The 14,228-nt window shown below is 37.4% G+C and overlaps 1 protein-coding gene across 1 annotated transcript; it reads right to left on the reverse strand.

Annotated features, from left to right (window-relative positions):
- Positions 1 to 912: 912 nt before the first annotated feature.
- On the reverse strand, positions 913 to 4,066 carry LOC134846571 (probable WRKY transcription factor protein 1). Its single transcript, XM_063863955.1, has 3 exons — positions 2,103 to 4,066; positions 1,586 to 1,812; positions 913 to 1,218 (listed from the first exon to the last, which is right to left on the reverse strand). The coding sequence occupies exons 1-3, from the start codon at positions 2,926 to 2,928 to the stop codon at positions 913 to 915; spliced, it is 1,359 nt and encodes a 452-aa protein (XP_063720025.1). The 5' UTR covers positions 2,929 to 4,066.
- Between the last annotated feature and the right edge of the window lie 10,162 nt (positions 4,067 to 14,228).

Genomic DNA, 14,228 nt, shown 5'->3' on the forward strand with positions numbered 1-14,228 from the left:
TATGGCAAATATCGACAAATGCAGTTTATTGGCGTGGTAAAGGCCACTTACACTGGTGTTAGAAAATGTTTGGTTAGTTTGTTTTTGGACATCACTCAAAAGACTTATTTGGACTTATGCTTAAAAATGATTACGCATAGAGAACAAAAAAAAAGTTTCTTATAAGTTTCATTATATGCAAGCATTTTTTCAGTTATTTTATATATGTTTTTCTCTCGCAAATTGTTTGAAATTGTTTGACCATCGTTTTTTTATAGTATGAAATTTTTGGACGAGCTTTTTTTCAAATTTTGTATTTTTTATTTTTTCGCAGAAAATGTACCACTAACCAAATGATGTACCAAGTTATGATCCTCTTCCTAAAGTGATCTAAGGGGCAGGGTGTTAAGTTGGTTTTAAGCCAGAATCCAGCATTTTACACGCAGAGTTGGGCATATGTTCTAAAATAAACATTGGGTAGGAAAATTTTTACTTGGTTTAATAAGTGAGGAGGAAGTTAATTTGATTCCAAATAGTTTCAGATGGCTTCAAATTATTTTAAAAAATAAGCAGCCTTTATGAAAATAATGAGCATGTACCCATGATTGACCCAAAAAATTGAAGGCGCTCCGCTTTTACTGTTAGTTCTGCGATAAATTCAATATTTTTCCATGAACTGTCCAAAATTCTGCTGGCAATTAATTATACCTTTTGCCTTAAAATTAACTCAAAGAGGTAGTTTTGCTCTTGTCCAATAAAAACCCTGTTATTTTTTATCGTTTTCTTTTAAAATTAAATTAAAAACTGTCAAATATACAATTTATCAAGTAGAAATTGATTTTATAAACAGAAAAAGTTTGCCGCGTGTAATCAAAAGAAGCAGCTATGACGTTTGAGTTTCTGAAGTAGGATTCGTTGTTTTCACTTTCTTTTTTAGTGTTTCTTGAGATTGAGTGGGCTTGTATGTGTTGCATTGAGTGATGAATTGTGATTGGTGGACGAGGAAGAGGAAGATGATGATGATGAGCTGGTATTCAGTGAGTTGTTGTTGTTGTTGTTGTTGTTGTTGTTGTTGTTGTTGTTGTTGTTGTTGTTGTTGTTGTTGTTGTTGTTGTTGTTGTTGTTGTTGTTGTTGTTGTTGTTGTTGTTGTTGTTGTTGTTGTTGTTTGTCGATGAACTGCTCAGTACTTTTTTAGCCCTCTTCCATTTCATTCGTCGGTTCTGGAACCAGATCTTCACCTGAAAAACAAATTCGTGAACTAATTTTTTAAATCTCATCTATCAGCATTTTGGTTTTCTCGGGTGCATCATAATTTGCTGCTTATTGGAATAATTTTCCCGTTAAATTCATTGTTTCGCAAAATTGCAGCTAAGACTTAAGAGCTATCACTTTACTATTCGGGTTTGCAACCTATAAATGATAATTACGATCAGTTTGGCAAAGTTGAACTAATTTTAATTTTTCAGCTATTTTAATAATATCATCGTTTTAATTCGGCTAAAAAAAATATATTTTTTGTAATTTTGTTAGAAAAATAATTTTGTTTGAAATATGTTTTGTTTGAAAAAGAGCAATTTATCAGATGAAATTGAGTTTTGATCTGACCTGTGTTTCTGTGAGCATGAGTTTGGTGGCCACTTCGAACCTCTTGGGTCGGCTGAGGTACTTGTTCTTCCGGAACTGGTTCTCCAACTCCAGCAGCTGCTGGCTCGTGAAGGCTGTCCGGGGCCGTCTGCACTTACTGTTGCCCCCCTGCAATCCCCCCAAGCCAGAGGAGTTGCCGTCCAAGGGACTGGACAGGGGGCCTGGGTGGTGGAAGGAGGGAACGAATCCTGAAAAAAAAGAAGAATTCAGTTTGAGATTAAATGAGCAATTTTTTTAATTGCTGTTTTTAATTGAAAAATGGACTTAGTAAGTAATTCTTGAAATTTAACCTTAATGGAAGTTTTTCATTAGAAATTTGATTTTAATTCCAATATTGGTTCGCCAGAAATAAAAAAAAATAGTTCAACTAGTTTTAAAAGCTTCTGAGCTCTAACTTTGACCCTTTACAATATAATGAACATACAATTTGAAATTCACGTGGAAAGTTGTTTCAAATAACTTAATAATACTGACTGACCATTGTTCTGGTCGAGTCCAATGCCAAGTGCCAGCAGTCTGGAGTAGTTCTCCATCTGCTGATTTGGACTGCAGACCGATCCAGCACCTGTCACGTGACCACTCTGCACTAGAAGAGTCGCAGGATTGCAGGAGGAGGAAAGAACTGCAGCCTGTTGCAGGTAATTGAACAGCGACAGACTATCTGCTGCAATCTGATTGGTCGGCTGAGTTCCCACGAGACTACTCGGCGAAGTCGTGGAAGTAAATTGAGCCAATGAGCTGCTCGCATTTTTGTACAAATTCTGAAGATTCTGCGAAATTGCAATTCCAGGAACTCCAGAGTATTGATGAATACCATTCAAACCGCCGTTTCCAAAATTCGAATACAAAAGATTCCTCTGGAAATTTTGCAGCTCTTCTTTTTGCTTCGAAACTTTGTTCTCAGAACTTCTAACCGGAGATAAATTGTCGTTTTCAGCGTTCGGAGAAAAACTCGAGTTCAGCTCTTTTCTGATAACTTTTTCTGGCAATTCTTCAATTTTAGGAGTTGAAGTTGCTCTTTGAAAGCTTTCAATAGTAGTTTTATTTTTCGATTGATCATCTGTCGTATCTTCTTCAATTTCGTCGGCTGTTTGTTCTGTGTTGTTTTTGTCTGCACTTTTACTGTCGGCTAAGTTACCTTGAATCGCGTTGAGAATTTGCAAATTCTGAGATGATGCCGCTTCTTTTGCCGATACATTCAAAATGGATTCGATCAGGAATTTAGAAATGTTTGAAACTTGTGAAACTTGGGAGTTCAAAATCCCACTGAAATCTTGGGCTACCCGTGTGGTTTCGGACTGCATGTTTTCAATTAACAAAATTTGGATCCTCTCAGATTTCAAAGCGAGATAAAGGTGTCAGTTATCTTTCAAATTTGGATACAAATAATTGGAAATTTATTGCAAAATGGTTAAAAGATTACATATTAATAGGGCGATTAGCCCACGTAATCAGTTGCGCGTGAAAAAGTAATTTAATTAGTAGAATAACTTATACTTATCTCTAGTTCTAAACCAGTATGGAAGTTTTTGGAACTTATCAATTCCAGATGTTGTCCAGTTTTCAATAAAAACTTTGTCAGCCCAGAAATTTAAATGAGTTTTTATTAAAAGTGAGTTGAGTTAATTTCAAAGATAGAAGAAAGGGCAAAAATTAATTTTTCAGATGAAAGTTGGAATTTTTGAGTCAAAGAGGGCTTGTTTGTTCTGTGTAAACAGAAGTGTTAATGGGGAAAGATGCTTTTCGGGTGTTTGGTGTTTAGCTAATGTTTATGAAAGGTGTTTATAAGCGGGGCAATTGTTTTTTCGATGGCAATCTGCCTATTGAGATTTAAGTTATATCTGAGGGCGAGGCAGAGGCACGACTGAGGCGGCGGGTAAAATGGGTAAATGGGGTAAAAAATAAGCGAAATGAAATTTGAATTGCCTTTGGAAATCGAAATAATCCCGCAAAGTGGATGGGACTTAGGGGTGGAAATTGATTTAAAAATGTTTTTATATCCCCTCACTTACTTTTCAATGGGACTGCAGGGCAAATAATGGCGAAAAGTAATATTTAATTAATCAAGTAATGGAATAGAACTTAATGAATTATCCAACTCTCCAATCACATTTTTCCGCCCTAATCCCCCCAAGACTTCACACCGATTAAAATATATTTACTGAGTGGACACAAATCAAATGAGCCACACTTAATAATCAGCCCCCTCTCCACTTAACCCCCTTTTCACTTAGCCCACTAGGATCGCTTTTCTTTCTTCTGGGCCGAAGAGACCGCACTTAAAGCATTTGCCCAAATCCCAACAAAATCAATTAGAATAATTCCATCTTTTAAGCATAAATTGGCGCTTTTAATTTCTTTCAACTTGCTCTGGTTAGCTAACTAGGTTATAACATTATAAATCCCAAGCTTGCACAGCACAGATTAAATGATAATAACAAGTTTAAAGGTCCCCCTAATTCGCACTGCGTGATCCGGAGAGCTCCAAAATTAATAAAAGTTTTCATTAAAAATTTATTGTTTTTATTAACAGCTAATTCGCCCATTTAGACTCAAAAATCCACTTGGGCTCCGATTGTGCCCAAATAGCATCCCAAAGAGGATCAACTGAGAGCCGGCGGAGCAGTCATTTGCTACTGATTGATATACTCTTAATCGTCTTCTCCCGAGAACCCATGAACAGTCTCTACTTCTTCAGTCTCAATTATCGAGTCCACTTTTTTTTCAGGAGTCAAATTTGTATAGTCATGAAATATTAAAGTCGCTTTTTGTTTTAAAAATAGAATGAAAGCTATTAAATGGCACTGAAAATAGATTAAGCATTCAAATAGGTTGTCAAAGTATGAAGTTTCTCAGATGAATGTTATCAGACTCGTAAGTCGTAGCTGTGTCGTAGATGTGCTTTTCGAAAGATTTAAACTATTAGGGCTAAAAATTGGAATCATTTTTTGCCACAACAAACCTGCGCTGACTTTTATTCCAAAATGATCAGCTATTAACTAGTACTCTGTCCTTTATTGGGCTTCAATTCTTCATTTCATCCGATAGACTAATCCGTGGATATCAATTAAACAATGCAACTTTGTCTTTAGGCCTGCCCCCTGTAATCTTTTAATTTTGCAGTTATAAAATGAATTGCTCATATTGTTGATTCAAAAGAGCTCAGCTCCGTTTTTCATGTCAATTTGACTAGCCTCATACATACAGTTGACATTTTTTAACCCGCTCTCACTAAAAAAAAAGAAAATAATTGATTGTATTTTAAATATAGTTGCACGTTTATCGAAACTAAAGTGAACTAATTTTCAGCGCCAAATTGAATGTTTGAAAGATTTACAATCGACTATAATGGTAACAATTTTAGTGGCCGGATAAAATTTATAGTCAATTACCTAGATTCGATTATAATAAACTATAATCCCTCATTTTGCAAAACTAAAGCCTATCACATCAAAAAACTAGTATATTGGATTATAATTTGCATGGAAACTTAAAAAATAAATAACTTTGATCCGCGTTGAAGTTTGAGACTCAAAAAAAGCTTGGTAAATTGCGCCGCGTACCGTTTTTAAGCAAAAATCGCGGCGCTGGTTAAAGTTGCGACGCCGGTCTTTTTTTGGCTGGCGCGGCTCAAAAACATTTTGGGTAACATGTTCAAACGTGCCAGTCGTGATGTGTTTTTTAGTCCTGCCGGTTTGGACCCGTTGGCAACTTTCAGTCGCGCCATTTTGCTAGGTCGCTCCGGTCGCAAAGGTTTTTTTTGGGTCGAAACGGTGGCGGTGGTATTTTTCAGATGCGTCGGTATTGAAATGCCAAGATTTGGCTGCGCTCGTCTGCGATCGCATAGTATAATAATGACAATCTGCAACTGCTAAATTTGGTCGCACCGGTTAATTTTAAGGTCGCCAATTTTGAATTGAAAATGAGCTATAAAAAACAATTTGGTCGTAAAATTTGTCGGCTTATTTGTTTTATTGAGGACAAATATAGCTAGTTGTTCTGGATTCCACAATTGTAAGTTGATTCCGCATATTTAGGCGGAATCCGCAAATATAAACAGATTCCGCAAACTTATGCGGATTCCGATTACAATTTGAAGAGTTCCACTTACAATTTGCGCAATCAGTTTACTGTTTGCAACAATTCTGTTTTGGATTTTTGCGGAAACTGCTTGCAATTTACAAAATGCACAGTTCGGCCTCGTGATGTTAAACCATTTTAAATTAATTATAGTCATTTTTCATAGTTTTTATAGACAAACCAAAAAATTAGCATATAAATCGATCATCAAATATTTTACTGAAAACTGGAAACTATATTACAGCAAAAACCTTCCATTTGAGTCTCTATGGTCTAAGTAGTGTCTGCCGGACTATATCAAAAACCGATAATAACAAAGGAGTCATCGTCGTTTTAGGTTGCACCAGATGTGAGTTAAGTGAAATTTCTATGACTTTCAAAGGTTTTTAAAAACTATGGATCAATTGTTTTTTCTACCACAGCTTAAAAATCAAAACATCTTTGATGAAATAGGAACACATTGTGTTCAAAACACAAGTTTTTGCTTAAGAATCATAGCAAAAGTTGATATTTCAACCTTCATAAAAAATTTGTCGACTTCTTTCGGGGATCTGGTTGAGAGGGGCAAAATTAAACTGCGCAAAAGCGTCAATACTCGAAATAGTTACTTCCTGGTTTCATTGGTCGGTCGTGGAAAAAAGGATCAAGAAATTATAAACAATTTTTTCTTCACCAGTTCGGCTTTATTGGTTTAATAACTAGTTATAAGAAAAACTAATACTTCTTTCGATTTTCCGAGGCGCATTTGACTTGAAAATTTTATTATCAGAAAGTGTAATCTTAAGATTGTAATCAACTTAAAAAGTCAAAAAAATTACAGCTTCATACCATTCAAAAACATCAACAAAAAGCAAACCTGAGGTTGTCTTAATATGAGCAGCACTTACAGTTTTAAAATGTGGAAGTGGTTTTTATTGGTTTTATTTTTCTGCGCAAGTCTTCGGAATCTAAAAGAAACATCAAATATGATCAAGAATTGTATTTTTATGATTTGTAACAAGTATGATTTCACCGATTGAATTTTTGAAAAAATTTCACAGTATTGAGAAAATAGGCCTCTTTTTTGTTTGCTTTTTACAATTTAAAACTAGTTGTCAATCGCTAAATTCAAACTTTAAAACAAACTTTCATTGTTCAAATCCCCACAAAATCATAAGAAAAAATTCATATATTTTTTTCAGCCCATGATATGTGATGGGGTTTGTGTAACTTGCAAAGCAACCAAGTTTTTAAATCTTTTTTTTTGCACATGTCACTGTTCCACCAAAAAAGAATAGTAGAGACAGGGGTTTCGGTCGACCAAAAAATCGAAACATACCTCGACTACTGTCGAAATATTCCTCGAGCACGGTCATAACATACCTCGAGCCTGGTCGAGCACGGTAGAAACATACCTCGAGCACGTTCAAGACATACCTCGAGCACGGTCGAGCACGGTAGAAACATACCTCGAGCACGATCGAAACATACCTCAAGCCTGGTCGTGCACGGTAGAAACATACCTCGAGCACGATCGAAACATACCTCAAGCCTGGTCGTGCACGGTAGAAACATACCTCGAGCGCGGTCGAAATATACTTCAACAACGGTCGAAATATTCCTCGAGCACGGTCATAACATACCTCGAGCCTGGTCGTGCACGGTAGAAACATACCTCGAGCACGTTCAAGACATACCTCGAGCACGGTCGAGCACGGTAGAAACATACCTCGAGCACGTTCGAGACATACCTCGAGCACGGTCGAGCACGGTAGAAACATACCTCGAGCACGATCGAAACATACCTCGAGCCTGGTCGTGCAAGGTAGAAACATACCTCGAGCACGGTCGAAACATGCTTCAACCACGGTCGAAACATACCTCGAGCCTGGTCGTGCACGGTAGAAACATACCTCGAGCACGGTCGAAACATACTTCAATCACGGTCGAAACATACTTCGAGCCTGGTCGTGCACGGTCGAAACATACTTCAACCACGGTCGAAACATACCTCGAGCCTGGTCGTGCACGGTAGAAACATACCTCGAGCACGATCGAAACATACCTCGAGCCTGGTCGTGCACGGTAGAAACATACCTCGAGCGCGGTCGAAATATACTTCAACCACGGTCGAAACATACCTCGAGCGCGGTCGAAACATACCGCAAGCACGGTAAAAACATACCTCGAGCACGGTCGAAACATACCTAAACCACGGTCGAAGCATACCTCGAGCATGATCGAAACATACCTTGAGCGCGGTCGAAACTTACCTCGAGCACGGTCGAGCACGGTAGAAACATACCTCGAGCACGATCTAAACATACTTCAACCACGGTCGAAACATACTTCGAGCCTGGTCGTGCACGGTCGAAACATACTTCAACCACGGTCGAAACATACCTCGAGCCTGGTCGTGCACGGTAGAAACATACCTCGAGCACGATCGAAACATACCTCGAGCCCGGTCGTGCACGGTAGAAACATACCTCGAGCACGTTCGAGACATACCTCGAGCACAATCGAGCACGGTAAAAACATACCTCGAGCACGATCGAAACATACCTCGAGCACGGTCGAAACATGCTTCAACCACGGTCGAAACATACCTCGAGCCTGGTCGTGCACGGTAGAAACATACCTCGAGCACGGTCGAAACATACTTCAATCACGGTCGAAACATACTTCGAGCCTGGTCGTGCACGGTCGAAACATACTTCAACCACGGTCGAAACATACCTCGAGCCTGGTCGTGCACGGTAGAAACATACCTCGAGCACGATCGAAACATACCTCGAGCCTGGTCGTGCACGGTAGAAACATACCTCGAGCACGTTCGAGACATACCTCGAGCACGATCGAGCACGGTAGAAACATACCTCGAGCACGATCGAAACATACCTCGAGCCTGGTCGTGCACGGTAGAAACATACCTCGAGCGCGGTCGAAATATACTTCAACCACGGTCGAAACATACCTCGAGCGCGGTCGAAACATACCTCAAGCACGGTAAAAACATGACTCGAGCACGGTCGAAACATACCTCAACCACGGTCGAAGCATACCTCGAGCATGATCGAGCACGGTAGAAACATACCTCGAGCACGATCTAAACATACTTCAATCACGGTCGAAACATACTTCGAGCCTGGTCGTGCACGGTCGAAACATACTTCAACCACGGTCGAAACATACCTCGAGCCTGGTCGTGCACGGTAGAAACATACCTCGAGCACGATCGAAACATACCTCGAGCCCGGTCGTGCACGGTAGAAACATACCTCGAGCACGTTCGAGACATACCTCGAGCACAATCGAGCACGGTAGAAACATACCTCGAGCACGATCGAAACATACCTCGAGCCTGATTGTGCACGGTAGAAATATACATCGAGCACGGTCGAAACATACTTCAACCACGGTCGAAACATACCTCGAGCGCGGTCGAAACATACCTCAAGCACGGTAAAAACATACCTCGAGCACGATCGAAACATACCTCGAGCCCGGTCGTGCACGGTAGAAACATACCTCGAGCACGTTCGAGACATACCTCGAGCACAATCGAGCACGGTAGAAACATACCTCGAGCACGATCGAAACATACCTCGAGCCTGATCGTGCACGGTAGAAATATACATCGAGCACGGTCGAAACATACTTCAACCACGGTCGAAACATTACTCGAGCGCGGTCGAAACATACCTCAAGCACGGTAAAAACATACCTCGAGCACGGTCGAAACATACCTCAACCACGATCGAAGCATACCTCGAGCATGATCGAAACATACCTCGAGCGCGGTCGAAACATACCTCGAGCACGGTCGAGCACGGTAGAAACATACCTCGAGCACGATCTGAACATACTTCAACCACGGTCGAAACATACTTCGAGCGCGGTCGAAACATACTTCAACCACGGTCGAAACATACCTCGACTTTCTCGAGCACTGTTAAAAAAGACCGATTGTTCCGCTGTAATTCTGAGTCAAAAAAGAAAAAATCTCAAATATCAACAAATTTTTAAACATTTTCGACCCCAATTCCAAACCAGTGTTCCAAAAGATAGAAAAACATAACTAAGAATTAGTTCAACTCTTCAAAGCAGTAAGACTGCGAACAACTCACTCTTATCATTTCATTTTGATTAAAAAACATCAAAACATGTTAAACGAAACGTTATTCATATTATAACGTTTAAATTTGGGTAACTCATAATGTTTGAAAGTCGAAACAAACCTGATTTGGTCTAGCACGGTAAAAACATATCTTGCTTGGGTCAAGCACGGTCGACCATAATTTTTCGGTCGATTAAGATCAAAGCATATCTTGCAAGGGCCAAGCACACATTTTTCGGTCGAGCACAGTCGAAACATATCTTGTTTGGGTCGAGAACGTTCGAGCACATTTTTCTTCGGTCAAATTCGGTCAAAAATTATCTTGCTTGGGTCGAGCTTTTTTTTTTGGTCGATTACGGTCGAAACATACCAGATCAAGCGCGGACGAAATTTTTTTTACTTTTTAGTGCACATTTTTTTTACGAGTACGGTCGAGCACATTTTTTTTCGGTCGAGTACGTTCGAAAAAAATCTTGCTTATGTCGAGTACGGTCAAGCACATTTTTTGGTCGATTAAGGTCAAAACATACCGAGCTTTGGTCGAGCACGGTCAAAACATATCGAATTTTGGTCGAGATGATCGAAAAAAATCAATTTTTGGTTGTGACGGTGTTAAAAAACAAGAAAAACACTTCGACCAGGAAGTTGATCATATAAAAAAAATCGATGAATCAGTGCCTTATGCTCCTTAACTGATTTAGCACTAATTTTTTTCTGATAGTACAAGAAACTAACTTTTTCAGAAGTGCTTTAAAAAATGATTTTAATTAGTTTTTCAACAGATTTAGCTCTTTCTGTATTCAGTGAAGTTAGTAAATTTTGTGTCTGTAATTTCATGAAAATTATGATAACTCTGCAAACCACAAAAGTATCCAATCGTTTTCTGCTTTTGCAGCCTAAAAATGTGTATGGATGTTAAAATAATTTTCTGGCTTAAAATTGAATGTGTGTGAGAACATGGTGTTCAGATAAACTTATTCAGAAAATCGTCGCATGAAACCACGTATTTGATTGAATGATTATTTAGACACAAAATATTATACAGCCAGCATCATCATCATCATCATCGTCATCGTTTCTTCTTGATACACTTTTTCTCGATACTCAAGTGTTCCTAGTGTTTCTCTGATAAAATTTCTTGCCGTAAATTAGTTGAGAATTAGCCCCAACTCTAAAGTGAGTTAGGATTAATGTAAAAATTTATTTGCGTTGACTTCGTCCAGAGAATAGTCGACATGAATACTTCCGCAACTCTGAAGTGAGCTTCAATGGTTAAGGAATTCATACACAAGGAATTGTTCGTACTTTTTCAAACTCAAGTGCTGCGAACGAAATTGCTGACGTTGCGTGAGTGAAGATATTATGTTTAAGCCTATTTAGTGCACAAAGCTGATTTAAACTATCCGGGCACAAAAAATTAAAATTGAAGTTTTAATTGCGTTTTCTTTAAAGTGGAATAACTTAGGGTGAAAAATTATGAGATCAAAACTTGCTCAGAATTTCAACAAAATTAAATGGTGCAATTTGTTTGCGAAATGAGGGAAAACAATTTTATCCAAAAAAGAGCGTTTTTGGTTTTTTATTCGAAACTACGCCAAAACTATTGAGCCAATCACTGACATAATTATATCAAAATGAGCCTCTAACGTAGCCCAACAAACTTTAAGAAAATTATAATCTCCAAACATTGTATAATCTAATTTTTTTCGTTTTATCGTCAAAAAGACGTTTTTATTACATTTTTGAATAGAGTATAACCTTCTTAAAATTTGTTGAGCTAGGTGAGAAGCTCACTTTGATAATTTTGAGTTAGGGATTGACTCGGTAGTTTTGGCGTAAATTTTGTTTAACTAAAAAACTTAAATTAATCAACTTCTGGGTTACATTTTACCCTAATTTCGCAAAATACAATGCACCATAACATTTTGCTGCAATTCTAAGCAAACTTTGTCTTTTCACCTGAAATCCACCCAATTTCAAGAAAACGCGTTCCGAATTTCAAGGTTATTGCGTTTTGTCCGGATAGTTTAAATCAGCACTGTAATAAAGGCAAAATTTTATTTTAGGGAACTTTCTAGTGTCGTGTAAAACTATTTACAAAAATATTTTAGTTCAAAATTTTTATAGAAAACTATAAGGATTACCTATTTGCCCGTTGTCAGAAATGAAGGGAAAAAGAAACTTCGGGGTGACTACGTTCTCATTTTTCAAGTAAAATTTGCAAAAATGAACTAAAATAAGCTGCAGCATAACAAACCAAACAACTTATTGTGACTGAATTGAGATTTAGCGAAGCTACAGTCTTTTTTTAATTTAATCAGCCTCTATAGATTTGAAGTTTTGGAAAAAAAATAATAAAGTTGAATCCCAAAAAACTACTCAGCAAATAGTAATCAAATTTTACCGGTTCCTTGATCTTTTGAACTTGATTTGTTAAATAGTTATTTCAGATGACGAATTGCCCATTTGAATGAAAATCGAAACATCTGCACAACTCACAATTTACAGTAAAAAATTTACAGAATCTATCTTGTGCGGTCCGTACCGCACTGAATTTTTATGAATCATAATCAACTTTTTTGGAGTTGCATTGTCAATCTTTTTATTATTCAAAAACATCTACTTACAATCAATTGCAAATCAAATACAATCCAAATTAATAGCAAGGATAACTGGTTGCTGTGCACGTGCCAGAGAATGTTCCGACCATAGTCTTAAAAAATATATATATATATATATTTCAAATTACAGTAGCTTTTTTTGCGTTGTGTGATTAAGGGTCGGAAAGAAAAACTAGATTTCAAGCATATTCGAGAGTCATAGTGATAGTAAATTAACCATATTGGAAAAATGGCTAGAAAAACAAAAAAAAACAAAAAAATCAAAGTAAGCTTTTAAGCTATTCAAATAAACTGTTGTAAGCTTGCTCACTCAAAATTAGACAGAAATCAAAAATTCTAAAGCAGTTTTCCTCAATACTGGGACATTTTTTGGAACATTTTTGAAGTCAATCGAATGACGACTAAAATGGCTTTAAAATGATATTTCAGTCAACCCTCTCCGCTGATTTTTTCCAGTAGATGATTTTGCATGGAAAAAACTAAAAAACACCCGAATACAAAGTTCTTCCCCATTTTTCAATGGTCGGAAAAATAATCGATGACAAGCATTTAATTCAAAAATTAGTCTGATATTTTCAAAAATTGAGTTGCCTCTGGCTTAACACACGTTGCATTAAATAAATTGCTATTTACTTTGTTTTTTGTCTCTCCAGTATATGAAGTCCATTATCATCGCAATCATACCACGGATATGGGGAAGGGGGGAGTGGGGAAGTTCACGGGCGATGATGATTGACGAATGCTGCAAAAAGCAGTTTTCCCTGTGGCTTTGCCGAACGCAGCAAAAGCTTTTTTTAACCATCGATTTTACTGACGGTTTTTACAAACTAAAATTATAATAACAAATTTCTTGGCTTTTACGAACAAACAAAAACTGATTTTAGAATACAAAAAAAAAGATCGAAATCGAATATAATGGATTATAATGGATTTTTGAATATTGGAAATATCGATTAAAATCTTTTAGAAATCCATTCTCATGGTTAAATGGATCATCAAAATTGATTATATAGGGTAAGTTGTTGATGAAATAATCTATTCAAACCGCTTCTTTCCCACAAAAATCTAGTGATGGTCAACAAGATGATAACAAAAAAAAATAAATCGAATTTGATGTTTTTCTGGAGCATTTTTTATATTCAACCTTCTTTTGCTATTTTAAACCATCAAAAATGATGGGCATTGGATCCCATAGAACACATTATGTATGACTATTAACTGTTCATAGACCCCAAATGTGGAACTGTATGAGTAGCATTTTCTGTATGTAGCGACACGCACATTTCATATATGTGATGAATTGATGTCTGTCATTAACCGAGCAAAAAACAAAAAGGAGAATCGTTAACCCATTTGTTTCTCGATTGTGGGTAAAACTTTCAGTTACCTTTTCTGACACATTAAATTACAAGTAAAATGACTTATTGTAGTATTTTCCTTGTCTTCAAGTGATGGGAAGCTTTTTTGCGGTTTCCGATTTGAAAACAAAAACAGCCGAACTGAAACCTCTTCCTCACTTGCAGTTTTCACGTGTCGGAACCGCATTAAAAGCTTGAAATTTATCTGATGAAGAAATTGAGCGGATCTTTTCAATGAGGAAAGGGATGTCTTTTTAGGTGCAAATGTGCATATACTTACACACTGATTTAGTTCTTCATAGAGGTGGTTTTTTTCATGATAACATAGAGGGTGAATAATTAGAGTGATCTGTCATACTGCTAGGGCCAGCACAACAGTATCCAATTGAACTCAATTATCTTAAAAATGTATTTTTACTGTTTCAGTCACTACTCTTTAATAAAAC

This window comes from Symsagittifera roscoffensis, chromosome 5, assembly GCF_963678635.1.
Source record: "Symsagittifera roscoffensis chromosome 5, txSymRosc1.1, whole genome shotgun sequence".
Lineage (NCBI taxonomy): Eukaryota > Metazoa > Xenacoelomorpha > Acoela > Convolutidae > Symsagittifera > Symsagittifera roscoffensis.